The sequence below is a fragment of the Coffea arabica genome, chromosome 6c (genome assembly GCF_036785885.1).
Source record: "Coffea arabica cultivar ET-39 chromosome 6c, Coffea Arabica ET-39 HiFi, whole genome shotgun sequence".
NCBI classification, from domain to species: domain Eukaryota; kingdom Viridiplantae; phylum Streptophyta; class Magnoliopsida; order Gentianales; family Rubiaceae; genus Coffea; species Coffea arabica.
The window spans coordinates 20,919,125-20,936,017 of record NC_092320.1 but is presented as its reverse complement, the minus strand read 5'-3'; the positions used below and the strand labels follow the sequence as shown (position 1 = coordinate 20,936,017).

At 33.5% G+C, this 16,893-nt stretch overlaps 2 protein-coding genes across 2 annotated transcripts; one reads left to right on the top strand and one right to left on the bottom strand.

The window, feature by feature from the left end:
- The first annotated feature begins 9,343 nt into the window (after positions 1-9,343).
- Positions 9,344-9,772, top strand: LOC113693121 (MADS-box transcription factor 23-like). The gene has a single exon (XM_027211698.1). The coding sequence runs from the start codon at positions 9,344-9,346 to the stop codon at positions 9,770-9,772; it is 429 nt and encodes a 142-aa protein (XP_027067499.1).
- A 203-nt stretch (positions 9,773-9,975) lies between these two features.
- Positions 9,976-15,679, bottom strand: LOC113694270 (amino acid transporter AVT1A-like). The gene is made up of 11 exons (XM_072053273.1): positions 14,971-15,679; positions 14,146-14,426; positions 13,491-13,705; positions 12,999-13,022; positions 12,729-12,909; positions 12,407-12,626; positions 12,161-12,305; positions 11,786-11,942; positions 11,342-11,385; positions 10,685-10,747; positions 9,976-10,229 (listed from the first exon to the last, which is right to left on the bottom strand). The coding sequence occupies exons 1-11, from the start codon at positions 15,165-15,167 to the stop codon at positions 10,137-10,139; spliced, it is 1,620 nt and encodes a 539-aa protein (XP_071909374.1). The 5' UTR covers positions 15,168-15,679; the 3' UTR covers positions 9,976-10,136.
- Positions 15,680-16,893: the final 1,214 nt, after the last annotated feature.

The window sequence follows — 16,893 nt, the reverse complement described above, 5'->3', positions numbered from 1 at the left end:
AGTAACCGACTTACCAAAAGGAAGAGGAACAAGATCCCAAGTACCATTTTTCTCCAAAGCAAGCATCTCTTCTTGCATAGCTAATCTCCAACCAGGATCATTGAGAGCATGTGTAATAGACTTAGGAATGGATACCGAATCAAGAGAAGCAGCAAAAGAAGAATATGACAGAGAGAGACGAGAATAAGAAACAAAATTAGAAATAGGATGAGAAGCTCAATGTCTCTTACCTTTATGTAAAGCAATAGGAAGATCTGACTCACAGGAGGGCGTCATACCTGGATTTGAAGATTGAGAGTTAATTGGTGAAGTGCGTAGCATATCAGAAACTTTCTCAACCATAGAACGACGAGAATAAACTTGAAGATTAGAACGAGATAATCGAGTTGTGGAATCTGGTGAACTAGATAACTCAGGTAATAAAGGTGAAGGGACCAGCAAAACAGGAGAAGGAAAAGAGGAACACTGGTCTAACTCACAAGACATACCTTGCTTCATAAAATAAGGAGTGGATTCAAAGAAAATAACATCAGCACAAGTGAAAAAACGATTTAAAATTGGACTGTAACATCTATACCCCTTTTGCACTCGTGCGTATCCTAAGAAAATACACTTAATGGCACGAGAATCTAATTTATCCACCCCAGGAGCAAGCTGATGAACAAGCACACACACCCAAAAATACGAGAAGGTAATTTAAACACAGATTCATGAGGAAAAAAAACGGAGTGAGATAATTGGCCTCCAAGAATATTAGATGACATGCGATTAATTAAGGGATAATTGCAGAAACCTCCCCTGAGATTTCTGACATTTACACTGACCTCCCCTATCAATTTTGAAATTGCATTAACCTTCCCTAGAAAAAGTTGGAACTAATTTAAAAGGTAAAAGTGTGTGAAATTACTAGAGTACCCCTATTGGATTTGACTTTACCAGATGAAAGGTTTGAGTACTTTCATCAAAACCAACGTTTAATTTGTTAAACAAATTAAACTAATCAAACTATTTCTGCATAGTTAAATTAATTAACTAATTAACTAATTATCTAAATAACTAATTTCTATTTTATCTAATTAACTAATTATCTAATTAACTAATTAACTAATCAAACTATTTCTTCATAGTTAAACTAATAACTAATTATCTAATTGTTAATAGTTATTAACTAATCAAACTATTTCTGCATAGTTAAACTAATTAATTATTAACTAATTATTTAATTAATTAACTAATTTCTATTTATCTAATTAACTAATTTCTATTTATCTAATTAACTAATTAAATAATTATCCAATTAACTAAAGCTGTTGTCTGTCCGAAACTAATAAACTATTTGCATGTTAAACTAATTAACTAATTAACTGCTTAACTAATTAATTAACTAATTATCTAATTAATTAATTAACTAACTAACTAATTTTTGTTTATCTAATTAACTAAACCTGTTGTCTATCCGAAACTAATAAACTATTTGCATGTTAAACTAATTAACTAATTAACTGCTTAACTAATTAACTAACTAATTATCTAATTAATTAATTAACTAATTAACTAATTTCTATTTATCTAATTTACTAATTATCTAATTAACTAAAACTGTTGTTTGTCTGAAACTAACAAACTAATTGCATGTTAAACTAATTAACTAATTAACTGTTTAACTAATTAACTAACTAATTGATTAATAGACTATTTGCATGTTAAACTATATGCAGTACACATTACCTATTTAAAGTATCGGCTCTTTATGGGTATTTACTTTCAAATATTTAATTTATGATAAAAATATCAATATTTGTAAGTAAAATTCAAAAAGTGTTACAAAAAATATCAATATTCTTACTTTCAAATATTTAATTTATGGCCCTATGACCCTCCCTTGTTGTAAGAATATTACTGTAACACTTTTTTAATTTTACTTACAAACATTGATGTTTTTATCATAAATTAAATGTTGAAAGTAAAATACCCATAAAGAGTCGATACTTTAAATAGGTAATGCGTACTGCACATAGTTTAACATGCAAATAGTCTGTTAATCAGTTAGTTAGTTAATTAGTTAAGCAGTTAATTAGTTTAACATGCAAATAGTTTGTTAGTTTCAGACAAACAACAGATTTAGTTAATTAGATAATTAGTAAATTAGATAAATAGAAATTAGTTAATTAGTTAATTAATTAATTAGATAATTAGTTAATAGTTAATTAGATAATTAGTTAATAGTTAATTAGCTTAACTATTAACTAATTAGATAATTAGTTAAGCAATTGTCAATCAAATAATAATTGTCAAGCAAGATGAGGGCAAAATTGGAAGAAATATTTTATCTCACTTCTACAAATAATTTTTTAATGGGACATCAAACTGTCAGGGAGGTTTCTGTAACGAATTGTTACTGTTCAGGGGAGGTGAATGCAATTTCTAAACCTAGAGGGGAGGTCAGTGCAAATGTCAAAAATCTCAGGGGAAGTTTCTGCAATTATCCCCTAGTTGCCATGTGTGTCGAAGAAAGGTCCCTCGGTTGGTTTGGATTAGCTATTTTTTAGGATATTTTTAAAATATTTTATTATAATAATATATATTAAAAATTTTTATTATAAATATTTTTTAAAATATTTGATATATTGTATGGATGAAATATTTTTGTTTGTATATTACTATAACATTACATTTAAAAATCTTATTTTTGCAATGTTTTTAAACTTGAACTAGGGATTGAACCAGAAGAGTCTTCGACTTGTGGTTCAATCGGTTTGACCAATTTAATCCCAGTTCAATAATTTATTTTTTTTCTTTATTTTTAGGATTAAAAATTTTAAATAAAACAGAAATATTTTTTAAAAAAATAAAAAAATAGTAAAACTCAATCAAACCTCCTAGTTATGCTGGCCGGTCTGACTCGATTTTCAAAACATTAGTTTTTTGGCAATTAAAGGTTTAGGTGATTGGGGTATTCACAAATTATCTAACAAAATAATTCTTTTACATTGATAATAAAATACAATACAAATTTTTTAACGGAAGCATAATATTATATTTTTTTCACCATTTACAGAGACTTTTTTTTTTTTTTTTTTTTTTGAAGAGACTCCTTATCTAGACAAGATTTTTTTTTGTTATGTAATTTAACTTCATTATCGCCTTTGTAGAGGAGGAAATGTATTAATTTAAGTTGGAACGAATATTACAGTGGGATAAATTGAAGAGAGTGGAGAAGCCATTACTAATGGCAGAGGGGGAGAGTACTTGTGGCTGCTAATTTTGGACGAATTCTTCTAAAAGTTAAAGTTAACATGCAATGTTTTCCATTGTTTGATAGTGTCCAACGATTTTGACGATTGCAACCCGTACCTGAAATTCTCATCTCAAATAGTGTCCAATGGAATGATACATTTATCGAACGATGTACTCTTTAAGAAGGATATGTAATTCTTGAGAAAAGCCTCTTTGACAGGAAATTATAGTAGAGAGAAATGGTTCTATTGCTTTTCCATGAACAGCGAAGAAAGTATGTTATGCTGAAGATAGGTCCGAATAGATATGACACTAGAAATTGCGTAGGTTGAGAGTCGACATAATCTCAAATCATGTGCACATGGAGGGATGCCCCAAAGACTTATAAGTAAACAGACTAATTTTTTACTTTTGGTCTCTAATTTTCAGGTGTTGCCAATCAATGTTAGCAACAAATGGTGCTTGTCAACTAGTAGTTAAGTAAATTAATGTGATTTCAGTTATGTGAGAACTCAGCCCACAATCTAATTGTTGATATATATATATATATATATATTTTATAAAAAAATCATTTCATTCAAATAAATCTGCACTAATGACAGAAAATATAAGTACCGAGACACCAGAATTGACATAAATCACATAAATCTTAATTGTTGGTTTGAGAAAGTTCAAAATCACATAAATCCTACATCAGAATCTCATACGTTTAATATAGGTACAATTGAGCCATAACGAACCAACAAGCTTCAAGGCCTCGGTCGGTGCCCACATAAGCTGGCTTTGCATTAGATGTCCAATTTAATTTGGATGAACAGTAGAATATATTGGAGTCATCACCGGCACAAAGGTTGGCTTTGCACGAGCATATGGACCTCAACCAACATTGCAATATCAGTGTCACTCTCATATATATCGCAGGATTGCACTTTGGGGGTTGATGGCTTTGATTCCAATTGATATAAATCTCGATGAATTAATCCATCTCGAAAGTTAGATGTTTTGAAACATTTGAGCTCAAAGTCATAGCAATACACACAAAATCTCATGGTTCTGATGTGGGATTCAGGCCTTACAATTAGATTATAACATAATCTTGTCTACATTATCAACGAAAAAAATACTTTCACACGAACAGGTTTAATTAATTCATTACATATAATTTTATTTTGCTCATTCAAAATCTATCTTTTGTACAAATTTCATAAATTTAGCCTGTTTTGGCAAAGATCTTTTGTGTTACCCCATGACCTAATGATAATAGTCTATACACATCGCAATGTATTTACAAGAACGGTCTTTTTAACTAGTAGTGTTTATGGCGCCCGTGCAAGCCAAGAAGGGTACAACCATTCAGTGTCTGATGGTTACTACTTTGTCAATTCTCATAAAGATAATTATTTGAAAGATCGCACAATCAAAGTCTACTGATTAATCAAAACCAGTTTTTTCTTTATATCTAAATCATAATAGAATTAGTCAATACTAAAACAACATGCTAGAGCACAGACGAACCTGGAGTGAGAAAGGTCCAAAAAACTTTTTAAGTATGGTGGAAAAAGAGAGTCCTTGTACCGTACTGCTTTTGTTTGCCTAAGAATCTCCCCAGTCTTCACACCTTGAAATTTTCTGATTGCCTGCTACAAAAGCAACCTTCTTGATTCTAACATGGCAATGGTTTTGTGACTGTTGGGTCGTGATCCTTGTTGCTGCTAAACACTCAAACCTTCAGGGATGCCGAAAAGCCAATCGACAAAAGGATAAATCCACAGTAGCCACAAGCTAAGTCTACCACTGCACACCTGTGTCCATAAAAACTTTTATAATATTGGTTAAGCTTTGAATATTCTATCATTAGGTTAACTTTTATGAGTATGCTAATATTTTGCTTAACTTTTTATTAAATCTGGTAGCAAATATTAGTTTCTTGAACTGTCTGAAGTTCTTTGAGTTGAAATAGAATATTGTCCTCAGTATTTCTAAAAATGGGGCAGGAGTGATAGTCCAATCACAACAAATTTTATGTTTTGCCATTTATAAACCGGATTTTGTACAAACATGATATGATCATACTCTATGGTGCAGAAATTCGCTTTTGCCAGACATCAAAAGACACTCGTCGACATGATAGTGCATGGAAATGTCCAAAAACACAAAACAGAAACCTGGATTATAAACCTCTAGACTTCTGCGTTCCAAGAATGGATATATGGACAACCGCAACCACCTTAGAGTTTACAATATTTGTAAGCTTTTCGTTCAAGGTTCAAAGATTATTTGAGTACCAGGACGAGATATATAGTTTTCAAGAATTTTTAGTACGGCTGTGCCTGGTTTAACTTTCCGATTTGTGTACATAACCAATTTTCGATCCTGAAGTCTGTGAAGGCTATATTAAACTATGATACGGTAAATGAATAGTTAGGGTTTTTAGATAACTAACTTCTTACTGTTGAAAATTGCAAGATGAAAATATATTTTAAGATTCTGGTTTTCTCTTCTTATCAGCTAATGAATGAAATGCAACAGCAGTCTCTGAGATCTTTCGAAAGGATGGAAATGAAGCCAAATGCACACCGCCATCTCCCGTGTATGATCACATAATAGCAAAAGAGTCTGTTAACATAATTGAATCAAACTTGATAAAAGTTGAAATTATATTTTAATGTAGAAGTATTTTTCGGAGTTAAGGTAATTTACTTGTTTAGGGTACTAAGCATTTATTTGGAAGTTTCTTGTTTTAGTTGTTTCTTATTCACCATGCTTTTTTGGAATTGTTGTTGCATTCTCTTGAGAGAAGAGGGTTAAAGGAAAAAGAAAAAAGAAAACTTAATGAAGGATCTCCCAGAAAAAGAAAGTGAAGGGTGTAATCCTAAAAGTGAAGCTTCCATTGCCTCTCCAGTGTCAAGCAGGCTGCTTAGTGCAGAGTCTGCGGTCAGAAAGTGTTACTAAACAGTTAAATGGCAAGTGATTTAGACCCTAAAGCAAGACTATCAATTTGAAGGAGCATGCAGGCAGATCAAGGCCATGGGACAAATTTTTCCTGGTCTAAGTTTGAGGTTAAGTAAAACCTCTCGTGGGACTGGTGGGGTCCATGGATCTTGGTTACATCTACTGCATTTTTTAGTACTTCTGTTCGTACTTTTCATATTGAAATGTTTTAAATATTTGTTATGTTGAGAAAGTCAAAATATTTTTTAGTCTCTTATTTCAATATAGTTCCTCCTTTTTTTCAATTATATGTATTAATGTATACTACCATTCAAATTCAAAATTTGAATTTGTAGGGATAAAATTGAAAGAAAAGTACAAACATAACAATCAAACCACTATTTCTTAAAAAATTGGATTCCCAAAACATGATAAAATAATTGGGACAAAAGGAATATATTATTTGGTGATGTTGTCCACACAATTTTATTTTGATCTTTTTGTTTATTAAATTTTTTCTAGCAAAAAGGAGGATGGGACTCAGAAAGCGAAAGAGGAGGAAAGAGGATTTGAATCCAAAACTTCTAATTCCCAGATGTCTCAACTTGAACCACTAAATCAAGGCCTCCTCGGCCTTGACTTGTGGCTATTTGATTCCTAGGGCCCTTCTCTTCTCCTAATATTTTCCTAAACTTTTTCGAGAAATATTTCCCTAAACTTCAGTAATTAATCACTCCAAAAAAAAAAATGACCAAGTGGTCTAGTAGGAGTAATAGCAAATTAGTTTTCGAGATTAATTTCAACACTTCTAGTACTCTGTTGAATTGTTCAGATATTCTATATGAGCTGTATAAAAAAATTGTAGAACTAGGTCATAGGTTTCAAATTTCAGTTACAGGATATTTAATGAGGACACGAGAGATAATGGAGTGCTTTTAGGAATTTTTATAAGTATTTGACAACACATTTGTATTAAATTTAATTCAATTCACATTTTATTTTATTTGAAAATCTTGAATATAACTATTTAAAACATAAAGGACTATAGATCAAAACATCAAATATTAGGGACAAAAAGTACGAAGTAAAAACTTTTGACTAAATGCCAATTTGATTTTGACTATTAACTATTGCCTTTTTTTTATTATTTGTCTTAAATATGAATAAAAAACAGAAACTTTAAACCATATTTTTTTTAATTGGAATATTGAGGAAAGGCTAAGTTTGGGACAAAATATTTAAAGTTAGGGATATGCCAATGGGACAAATAAATAAAGTTAAAACTTTTGACAAAGGCTAATTGGATTTGACCTTCAACTATTTTAATTTTTTATTTTTTTCCTAAATATGCCTAGAACCAAAATTTGGGAACCATATTTCTGTTGGTTAAACCATTAAGAATCAATTTAGCACATATGCAAAACATTAGAGATCAAAATTGCATTTCTCCCTATCATTTAGTCATAAGTTTAGAAATAAACATATCTCAAAGGTGGGCATTTTATAATTTAATCATCAATATCATGATTTTTATTTGAAAAGTTTGTTATTAACTTGAACTTACTTTTGGCAACTTGCACAGAATCCACGCTTCTTTGCGACGGTGATAGAAGAAAAGGAATACATATAAGAGAAAATCATAGTTTTGATCTGTAATATTTGACTTGTGCACTATATTGGCCCATAATATTTAATCTAAAGTAAATATGGTCCCTAAAATTCCTGATTTTAGGCACATTTAGGGTAACTAATGGAAATTCAAGAATAACTAACACTCAACATCTAAATACCATTAGTCATTAACTTTGAATTTGCACTTTTGGTCTTCAATATTTTGATTTTGAATTATTATATTTCTCTAAATTTTAAATAATAACATTAAGGGCTTATGATGAAATGAGGTGCCAATTAGAATGAAATTGTATTAAATGGATAAAAAGAATTCTAATTAAAGTTATCTTTCTTCTTCTTTATTTTGTTTAATTCATTCATGTCACTAATATCTCATATGTTTGTTCTCTTTTGCATAATTGGTCTCAAATTTGGTATACAATATGTATATCATTATTTTACACTATTAATAATTAATTTGATCATGAATTCTATCATTTTTTAATTTTTATTTGTATTAAACAACTAATTGAATTCCCTATAAAACATAAGAAATATAAAGTATTTATAAATTAAGGCTTTTTTAATATTTCTAACAAGTACCCCATGAGCACTTGTTAGTACACCTAAGTCACATATAATCTATCATTTAATATACATATATATATATATATATATATATATATATATTAATAGGGGGAGGGTTAGAGTGAGCGGTAAGGTGGGAGAAGTTGTAAGTATAATTTCTAAATTATTCTTATCTAAGAACTAAGTTTTATGCTTAATTAGAGGTTTTAGATTCAAATCCTTTTATCCACTCTCCCGTTTCTTAAGTTCCACCCTTTTCTATTGGGAAACAAATTTAAAAAAGTAAAAAAAAAAAAAAGAAAGAGGAATTAAGGTTATGCTTATAGTTTCTATCTAAGGCTTATATGAGAATCCCACACAGGGAAAAAAGGGAAATTTTTAATATTCTTTTTTATAAAACCTAATTTATAGATCCTTTCTTTTTCATCCTATCTAAACTAGATATTGGGTGAGTCCCAAGCCTTGACGCTTGACAAGAAATGAAGTATTAGAATTTTTTACTCATATGAAGGTAAAGAATTTTAATATTAGGTTACGGAAAAAAAAAATTAAAGGAAAAGAAGTGTGTCAAGGGTTTTCCGTTTTAACAGCCTATTTCAGTCCGGGCCTCTGTTTTTCTCCGCCCAGCTATGTGACCCATATCAGACATTTTTGTTCTTTCTTTCCCGTCTCTCAGTCTCTGTCTTTTTTTTTTTAATAAATAAATAATTTAAATTAAATAAAAATCAAGACCCGACTTAATATATCAACGGTCTAATTTGTGAATTTCCCGCGGCTGCCAAGACGAATTAGGAAATCACCTCTGCTTCCACGCAGGACTTTCCTTTTTCTGATAGCTGTTTCCTTTATATAATTATCAGTACCCTACTGGCCGTTAAACAGATTACTCCCTAAGAAATTGCAGAGCGACTGAATTATCACGTCAAGGAGGCAGAAGGAAAAAAAAAACCCCACAGAGGATATCGCGCAAACAAGGATGGGCTCCGGGAAGAAGAAGATAGAAATAAAAAAAATTGAAAAAGAATCATCCCGAATGGTAACATTCTCGAAAAGACGCAAGGGTCTTTTCAAGAAAGTTGGAGAATTGCAAGCCAAAATTGGGGCCAACGTTGCCGTGATTGTCTTCTCGCCGGCCGGGAATCCCTACACGATGGGAGATGTATCGTTGTTCGATAATGCTCTGAACAAGGGTACCGGCCCTGCTTCTGGCGGTGCTACATTTAATGGGTTCGATTTCGAGAAAGGTGGGAGGGATGCGAATGCTTTTTGTGCAAGTACGAGCAACGGTTTGAGAGAATGGTTGAATGGGATAGACGTGGATGGTTGTACTGAAATCGAGGAATTACTGCACATGAAAGAGCAGTTGATAGCGGCTAGAGAGACGATTCAGGGGCTGATTCGGTGAAACCTTCTGGGTTTCTGTAGATTTGTTGTGTGTGTGTGTGTATTGGGCTGATCTCCAGAGGCACTCATTCATTCGTTTTATAGCTCTATTTAAAATATCCATGATTAGAAGTTAGAACACATGGAAAAAAATTGATAAGAGCGCAGATCTTTTTCAAGACAACTCATCCAGAGAGTTGTCAATAACATATGGCAGGTTGTGAATAATTATTAAACAATGATGGTGTAATAACATTAAACGACAAAGATTGTGTGCAAATACACCTTGATGAGATTAGATCCACTACAAAAAAAAATAGCCACAGGGACTTCAAGTGCATGTTACAGATACAAGGCAACAATATGAGTTCTCATGTTACAGAAATTTAGTATTTCTTGGCAAGATCTGATACTGAATTATAAGTCCCCACGCACGCACTCACCAATCCCAGTGCAACAATAGCAATACTGAGCACAACCTGGAAGTAAAAGCCACATGTAATCAAGTGAAAAGATGCAATTATATTCAACACAAGATAAAGGTAACATAAAACACAAGAAACACTTGGGGCATGCTTCTGCTATCTTGACTAGTTAACAAAAACTTGTTCGGTTTCCCAAATGACTATGCTTTCCATTATCGCTAGCTTAGCATGTGGTTATACTTCAGGTTGTGGTTATATTGCATATCTACTACAGTTCAGAAACTTATCCTTAAAGAAATTTTTCCTGCCAAAAAGATGTTCATCACATATGTTTTGACTACAAAATTTATCCAGATTCCTGAATCTTGGCGAAAATCTAAGTTTTGTCTATAACCCTCCCAACATTTTGTTCTACATCTTGCACCTTGTACAGAGAAAAAGGACCAGATAGACAGAGAAGCAGTTCATATATGTTACAACAGCAAAATAGTGCAAGGACTTGCTCATACCTGAGTTCTGTTTGCCTTTTTCCCCAATATTTTCACAAAGCATAGTGCTGGCATTACAATTGCCTGGATCAAGTGGCATGTGTTATATAGACAAGTAACAGCAAATGACAGAACAATTGAAGCATATAATATTTTTTGCCAAAAAAAAAAAAGAGAAACATGAGAAGTCAAAGCAATTGAAAAAGAATCAACATTTTGAGGTGTGAAGTGTGGGAGTGGAATGTAAACTCCTTTTCTGCCATTCTCCTCTTATTTTTTTTTTAAACTCTTTAATTATGCAAGTAACCAGTTACCCTGAAAAGATACCTAGCTTGGTTTAGAACACGAAAAAGCAATACAAACAGCTCTCTGTATGATTCCACATCCCAACATACATGGCACTTCAAGAACAACTTTTCCAGCCTATGGGAAGAGGTGAAAATTAGAATTAAACCAATAGTGATTAGTGAGTCTCTAATTACAGACAAAAATTGAGTAACAGTTACAAGTGGAACAGCCATATAGGTGAGGTGCTTTACAATACTGACATAATTTCCCACGAAGCTTTACATGCCTAATGAATACATAAAGCTAGTGAATGACCAGCACTCCCATAAGAAAACTTGGCATTCTACAAATAACATTAAGTTCCTGCTTACAAAGGTGTACTGGACTTACCATAAGAATGCTAAAGAGCGAACCAATTAGAGCCATCACCAGACCTACAACAGAGATAAAATACACACTTGAGTTGATCTGGTTGTTGTGTCACGACAGCAGAATAACTCTCTCTAATAGCAAACAATCATGTCACAGATTTAGAAACTCTAATTGGTAATTTCTTCTTGGGGACCTATTAGTTATGTCACTAAACAAAGATTTCTGTTGACAAAATATTTTCTGGTTGACATCAACTAACTTCACTTTGCATCATTAAGAAAATTAGACGAGGATGTAGTAGGCCAATTTATGATAGAGTTCATTAGGATTCCTTGCAGATATTAAGAGTGATGAACTTGCTTAAACGATGTTCAAACCAGAATTATAGCCTCACCAACCCATTCTCACGTTTAAAGAAAGTCAAGCCCCAAAAGGAGCAAAAATAAGACAAGCACTACTTACCAAAGAAAGGAAGAAGAAATGCAACACAGAGAGAAGATAGGACAATTGCTGTCCTTACAGAAATGAACCACCAGAAATTATCAGAGAACCTAGCGGGAAGCAACTCTTCTATACTTCTTGCCAAGGGATTCATCAACAGGGCATATTTAAGCAGAGCGTTAAGGAATTTATCAGAGCAGTTCTCGAGAACATATGATAACACAACAAACAAATTGCTTATATTATCAACAACAAAAACTTATAGCAAAGGATATTTAGTGAGTGGGGTGACAACCTGTACAAAGTGAAAAGAACCAGATGATTAACATTGCTTTGAAGTTGGGCACCCAACAAAATGTATAATTGTACAAAGAGATGTAGACAGATATTTCAGATTTTACTCACTGTCGTCCACAATGCAATTTTCGAACCAACTGCATGTTTTGGCAAATTCAGAGTAATCTGAGATTTTGTGCTTTGACCAAACATAAGAAATCCCATGATTGCAGAACCACCATATAGTGCAACACATAGCACGAAACTGCACAAGCAAGTTGACATTTGCAATTCAAAGAACGTCAAATATAGTTAACCTGATAAGTGTGCTTATGTGGAAACTTCCACAAGATAAGTGCTTTTTACCATATGACCACTGCTTTAGTAAATTTGGTTTTATCAGCCATTGATTGGTAGATGTTTGGGAAAACAGAGTGCCCTGAATAGCAGAACCCATAGACCCCAATAGCAAAAGGAATACCGCTCCAGTTCACTAATGGACCATTATGTTGAAATCCAACATGATCTACCGTGCCAAGAATAAATAGGCACAAAACTACGATTACAGTTGAAATGACCCCTCCAGCTGCAAAAACCACAGTCAACATTCACATTAAGCAGAAATTATAAGCCCACTTTTCAAACAACAAAACCTTAATAAGAAACAATAGCAGAGCAACGCAAAGACCTGAAAGATAAGAGATCAAGCGTAGATCTTTTAACCAGACAGTGGGTAGAATGACAAGAACCGTTAAAATTCCAAACAAATGCGTGGAATCCAGTTGAAAACCAGAAAAATCCATGGATGCTCGAGGGAATAATCTGGACAGGTTATCTCCTTCCAGAATTATAAACTCCACGCATGATGTCTGCACTCCAATGAATATGTGTTAGAAACCCGTGATAGTATAAACTTGCAAAGGGATATATCAACACGTAAGGCAAGTGCTTTGCGTACATATAATTCCGCATACAAGATGATCTGCACCAAAACCCAAGAAAGCAGTCAGTCAGTGAAAACTCAAAGTGAAACTTCAAATTAATTGCTTAGCTACTATGCATTCACGTTAACTGTCTTACATTTTCCACCTACTTGTTTCCATTTAATTGAAACAGGAGGGTGGCAGCATCAGAATTAGCCTGGTAGAAAGAAAGGTTTAAGTGCCACAACAGTGTCTTTGTGGGAATTACTATATAAGTTTATCAGGACTAGACTTGCAGAACTAACCCCACATTCATAATTTTTACTGAACTCTATGTGTGGTTGGTTAATTGCTGATGATGCTACATAAATATGACATCTATCTTGTCGGCAAGCATAAGAAGATTAAAAAGAAAACCATGCCACTGCAAATGAATAGTTGACGACAGAATTAAAGTTTCCTACATCAAACCACTCAGTCATTATTAAGCATGAAAGCTGCTAGAGTTCAAGTTTAGAAAAACTTACAGAAACTAAAATCCGTCCAAATCTCCCAAATGCTGCCTCTCCCATGTCTGGAAAGGTTAAGATGCCTTCTTTGCTTTCAAAGCAGTGTCTCATAAGTTCAGCAGTATAGCAACAGACACATGCAAAGAGAATAAGCACAAACAAACTTGCCCAGCCACCTTCTTTAACAGTGTAAGGTGTAGAAAGAAGTCCAACTCCAGCCATAACATTTATCCCTGTTTCGTTGCAAGACAAAAATGGCTGTTATTAACAAGATAAATTCCGCAAGAAAAACAACGAATATTTTCAGTCCTTGTTGCCTCATATCCCAACAAACACTCTCATACAACCATGCTTATACCACTATGTCATTTGTAAATGAGTAAGTACACAAGCCACAATGAATTTGTTCCACCCCCTTTACATGTTTATGGTGTTTGTCCATAGCCTCAGTAAGAGAAACTTAAATTTCTTTTCAAAACATATAGGTAAATTCCAGAAAAACGAGAGACTGAATGTCAAAGAGTAGCAGAAACAAGAAAAACACATTCATAAATAAAGTTGTTACTGAATTTTAATCTAATTTTAAGAATTCCATAGATAGGTAATCAAACGAACCACAGGCGTATGCATACTTTAAACAAACGCCAGTTATTCTTGTAAAGGATATGCCTACCATTGAATACAGTTTGTGTTAAGCTACATCCCTGACCAATAGGAAGTTCTCCAGTCAGTTGTCGGTAAACAGAACTCTTTTCCAGCCAAGAGGACTGCCTTGCAGATATCCTATCTACTTCTCCTTTCTGATTTATGTTCTTGTACTCGGAAAGCAAAGATGTCTTCCTACTAATGTCCAAGCTATTCTGACTGCTACCGTCAGGATAAAATGCACCAGATATGCGCCGAAGATTTCCGAAATTTGGCGATGCTGCAATTGAGTAGAAATCCGTTGTTTCTCTGGAATAATACGGAAAAATTAAACGTACATCCAACATCTTTGCAGAACATATCAAATTGACGTGATCGTTACTAAAATCCTTTTCGAGTCATAAAAAAAAATGTTAAAAAGCATATATCAAGATTCAAAAGCAAAACAGAGCGCCTCATAGAGTATAACCTCACAAATTTGAGTATTAAAACATGGAAAATGCCATCTTCTTGGAACTACAACGCCCATAGAACTCAACCATGGACTGATTTTGGCAAATACTGAAGTTATAAGAACATCCAATCAGCAAATAACTCAATCCCAATAGACTAAACGCAGAAAGTTCATGCAAGCACCCATGGAATACCAGATTGGTAGGGAACGAATCCCCCTCCTCCACTTTCCCTGGTACCAAAGCAAAACTTTACTCATGCCCACTAGTTGTAAATCTAAATCAGGTAATCAGGCTTCAAATTGATCAATTCTACCATGAATCCTCAGGTTCGAATTGCTATTGCACAAAAGAAACAGAGCTTCTGTACGAAGCTGTATTCGCATAAATTACAAACTTACTTGTAACTCTGAGGCCATTGCTGAGAAATAAATGAAGAAGAAGGCGAAAAACTACGACCTCCACTTTCATTATCAACATCAGCAAAACTTTTGTCTCCTTCTTCTTCTTCTTCTTCTGACTCCATCCCTTCTTCTACATCCCCATCCTCTTCCCCACTTTCCAACAAAAACTCTTCCTCTTTCGCCTTTTTCGTCATAGCTACTCCTCCAAATACGCTTAATTCCTCAACCCGACACCAAAATCCTCAGACCCTTTTCCTTATAAATGCTTGCTTTTGTTTAAACCTCCAGAATATCCGCGAGAGATCAGATGATTGAATGACAAGAAACCGACGCCGTATACGATGCTTTCTCTGACTTGTATTTGTCTAACCAAATTAATGGAGGAAATCGACGAACATGTGGATGGCTGAAATTGGAACATTATTGTTATGACGACAAAACCACAACTACGTAAAGGTTGAAAGAGATTGAGATGCTGACAAAGTAAGGAAAATGGACAAAGATTGCAATGTGTGTGGTATTCTGAAATCTGAATGAATGATTATTATTATTATTATTCTGTATGGTGCGGGCGCGAGACTGGTTTGGTTTGGCTTGGAGATAAAGGGTGTTCGACGCTGATCTTGCAACCTGCCGGGTGCCAGCTAAGTATCAAATGTAGGAATATGAAGGATAGGATTATGGGATGGGATTTCAAAATTCTCGTGCTTCCCAGCACGTGAAATGATTGAAGTGGCTCCGAACATTCTGGCTGAACATTGAAACATTGTAGACGACTCTAGCAGTTACGATGAAGGCCATGTGACTCTATATTTTTTTTTTCAAAAAAAAAAAAAAGAAAAGAAAGAAGTGTTGTTGTAAAATTTTATAAATTAGGGTATTCATCGACTGGTCATTGGAAATTCGGTTTAAAAAATTTATTGATTTTATCGATTTTATTCTATAAGACCAACATTCGATTACCATATGTCGTAAATTGGACATTTTTAATTGGTTTTTTTTTTGAGGGACTGATTCCAAAATGTAAAAAAAAAAAAACAAAAATTTTGAGTTTCTTCCCATCATCAAATTAAAAACAACAAGTTGGAATTTGAAAAATAAAGTTTATAGTACAATAAATTATAAGACTATTTATGAGTAGATTAGGACCAAATACAGTATAATAGTAGATAATATTTACTAGTTAGACCAGACAACAATTTAAATATCTTCTCAGCCAAAACACTACCAGAGAGAGCGTGATGGAGGGATATAAGAAAAATTCAAAATTCTTTTTGTAAACTCTATTCATTGTCAATGAAATTGGCTGTAAGAGAAAGGGAAAAGAGTCCCAATGACCCTCCAACTCTTATCCAGGTAAAGTTTTGGCCCTCCAACAATTAAAGATATGTTTTTGGCCCTCGATCTAACAAAATAGCATATTAGTGGCTTTTCTGTCAAATCCAGCAGTTAACTATAACCGGAAGCTTTATCTCATGAGACGCGCCACCAAATATGAAGGGCGCTATAGTCTCTTTGCCAAGACAGAGTAAAAACAGTTTCACCAACAATTTTTCTTCCAACAATTTTCACCCCCTTTGCTGTTAAACCCTGTGCGACTTAAATCAGAGTACTCAATCCGGACCCTGCAGCGAAAGGGGTAATTGCCGGCATGGAAGGGGTTGTGTAGGCAGAAATGATGTGGCAAATACGGAGGAAAGATGACTATTTTGATCCGTACCTTGTTTATGGTAATTGAAATTGTTGTTTACTAACCCATTTGGGTTTAAGATTTGTTTATATGTTTGGGTAATGTGTACTGAAACTTATTTGTTTACTACATGCATGTGTAATGAGACTTATTTGTTTATATGTTGGGGTAATGGTGATGTTGGGAGGTTAAGTGGTCCAATTTGTGGTCCTACTTTGTTTGTTGTAAAT

What these genes read in the sequence shown, in the direction of transcription:
- LOC113694270 (XM_072053273.1), bottom strand. Translation starts at nt 15,167, where the DNA reads ATGACGAAAAAGGCGAAAGAGGAAGAGTTTTTGTTGGAAAGTGGGGAA. An exon ending in TTGGACGGATTTTAGTTTCT is followed by an intron (nt 13,023 to 13,490) that starts GTAAGTTTTTCT and finishes GTTTTGGTGCAG; the next exon opens with ATCATCTTGTATGCGGAATT. An exon ending in CTTGATCTCTTATCTTTCAG is followed by an intron (nt 12,627 to 12,728) that starts GTCTTTGCGTTG and finishes TGGTTTTTGCAG; the next exon opens with CTGGAGGGGTCATTTCAACT.
- LOC113693121 (XM_027211698.1), top strand. Translation starts at nt 9,344, where the DNA reads ATGGGCTCCGGGAAGAAGAAGATAGAAATAAAAAAAATTGAAAAAGAA.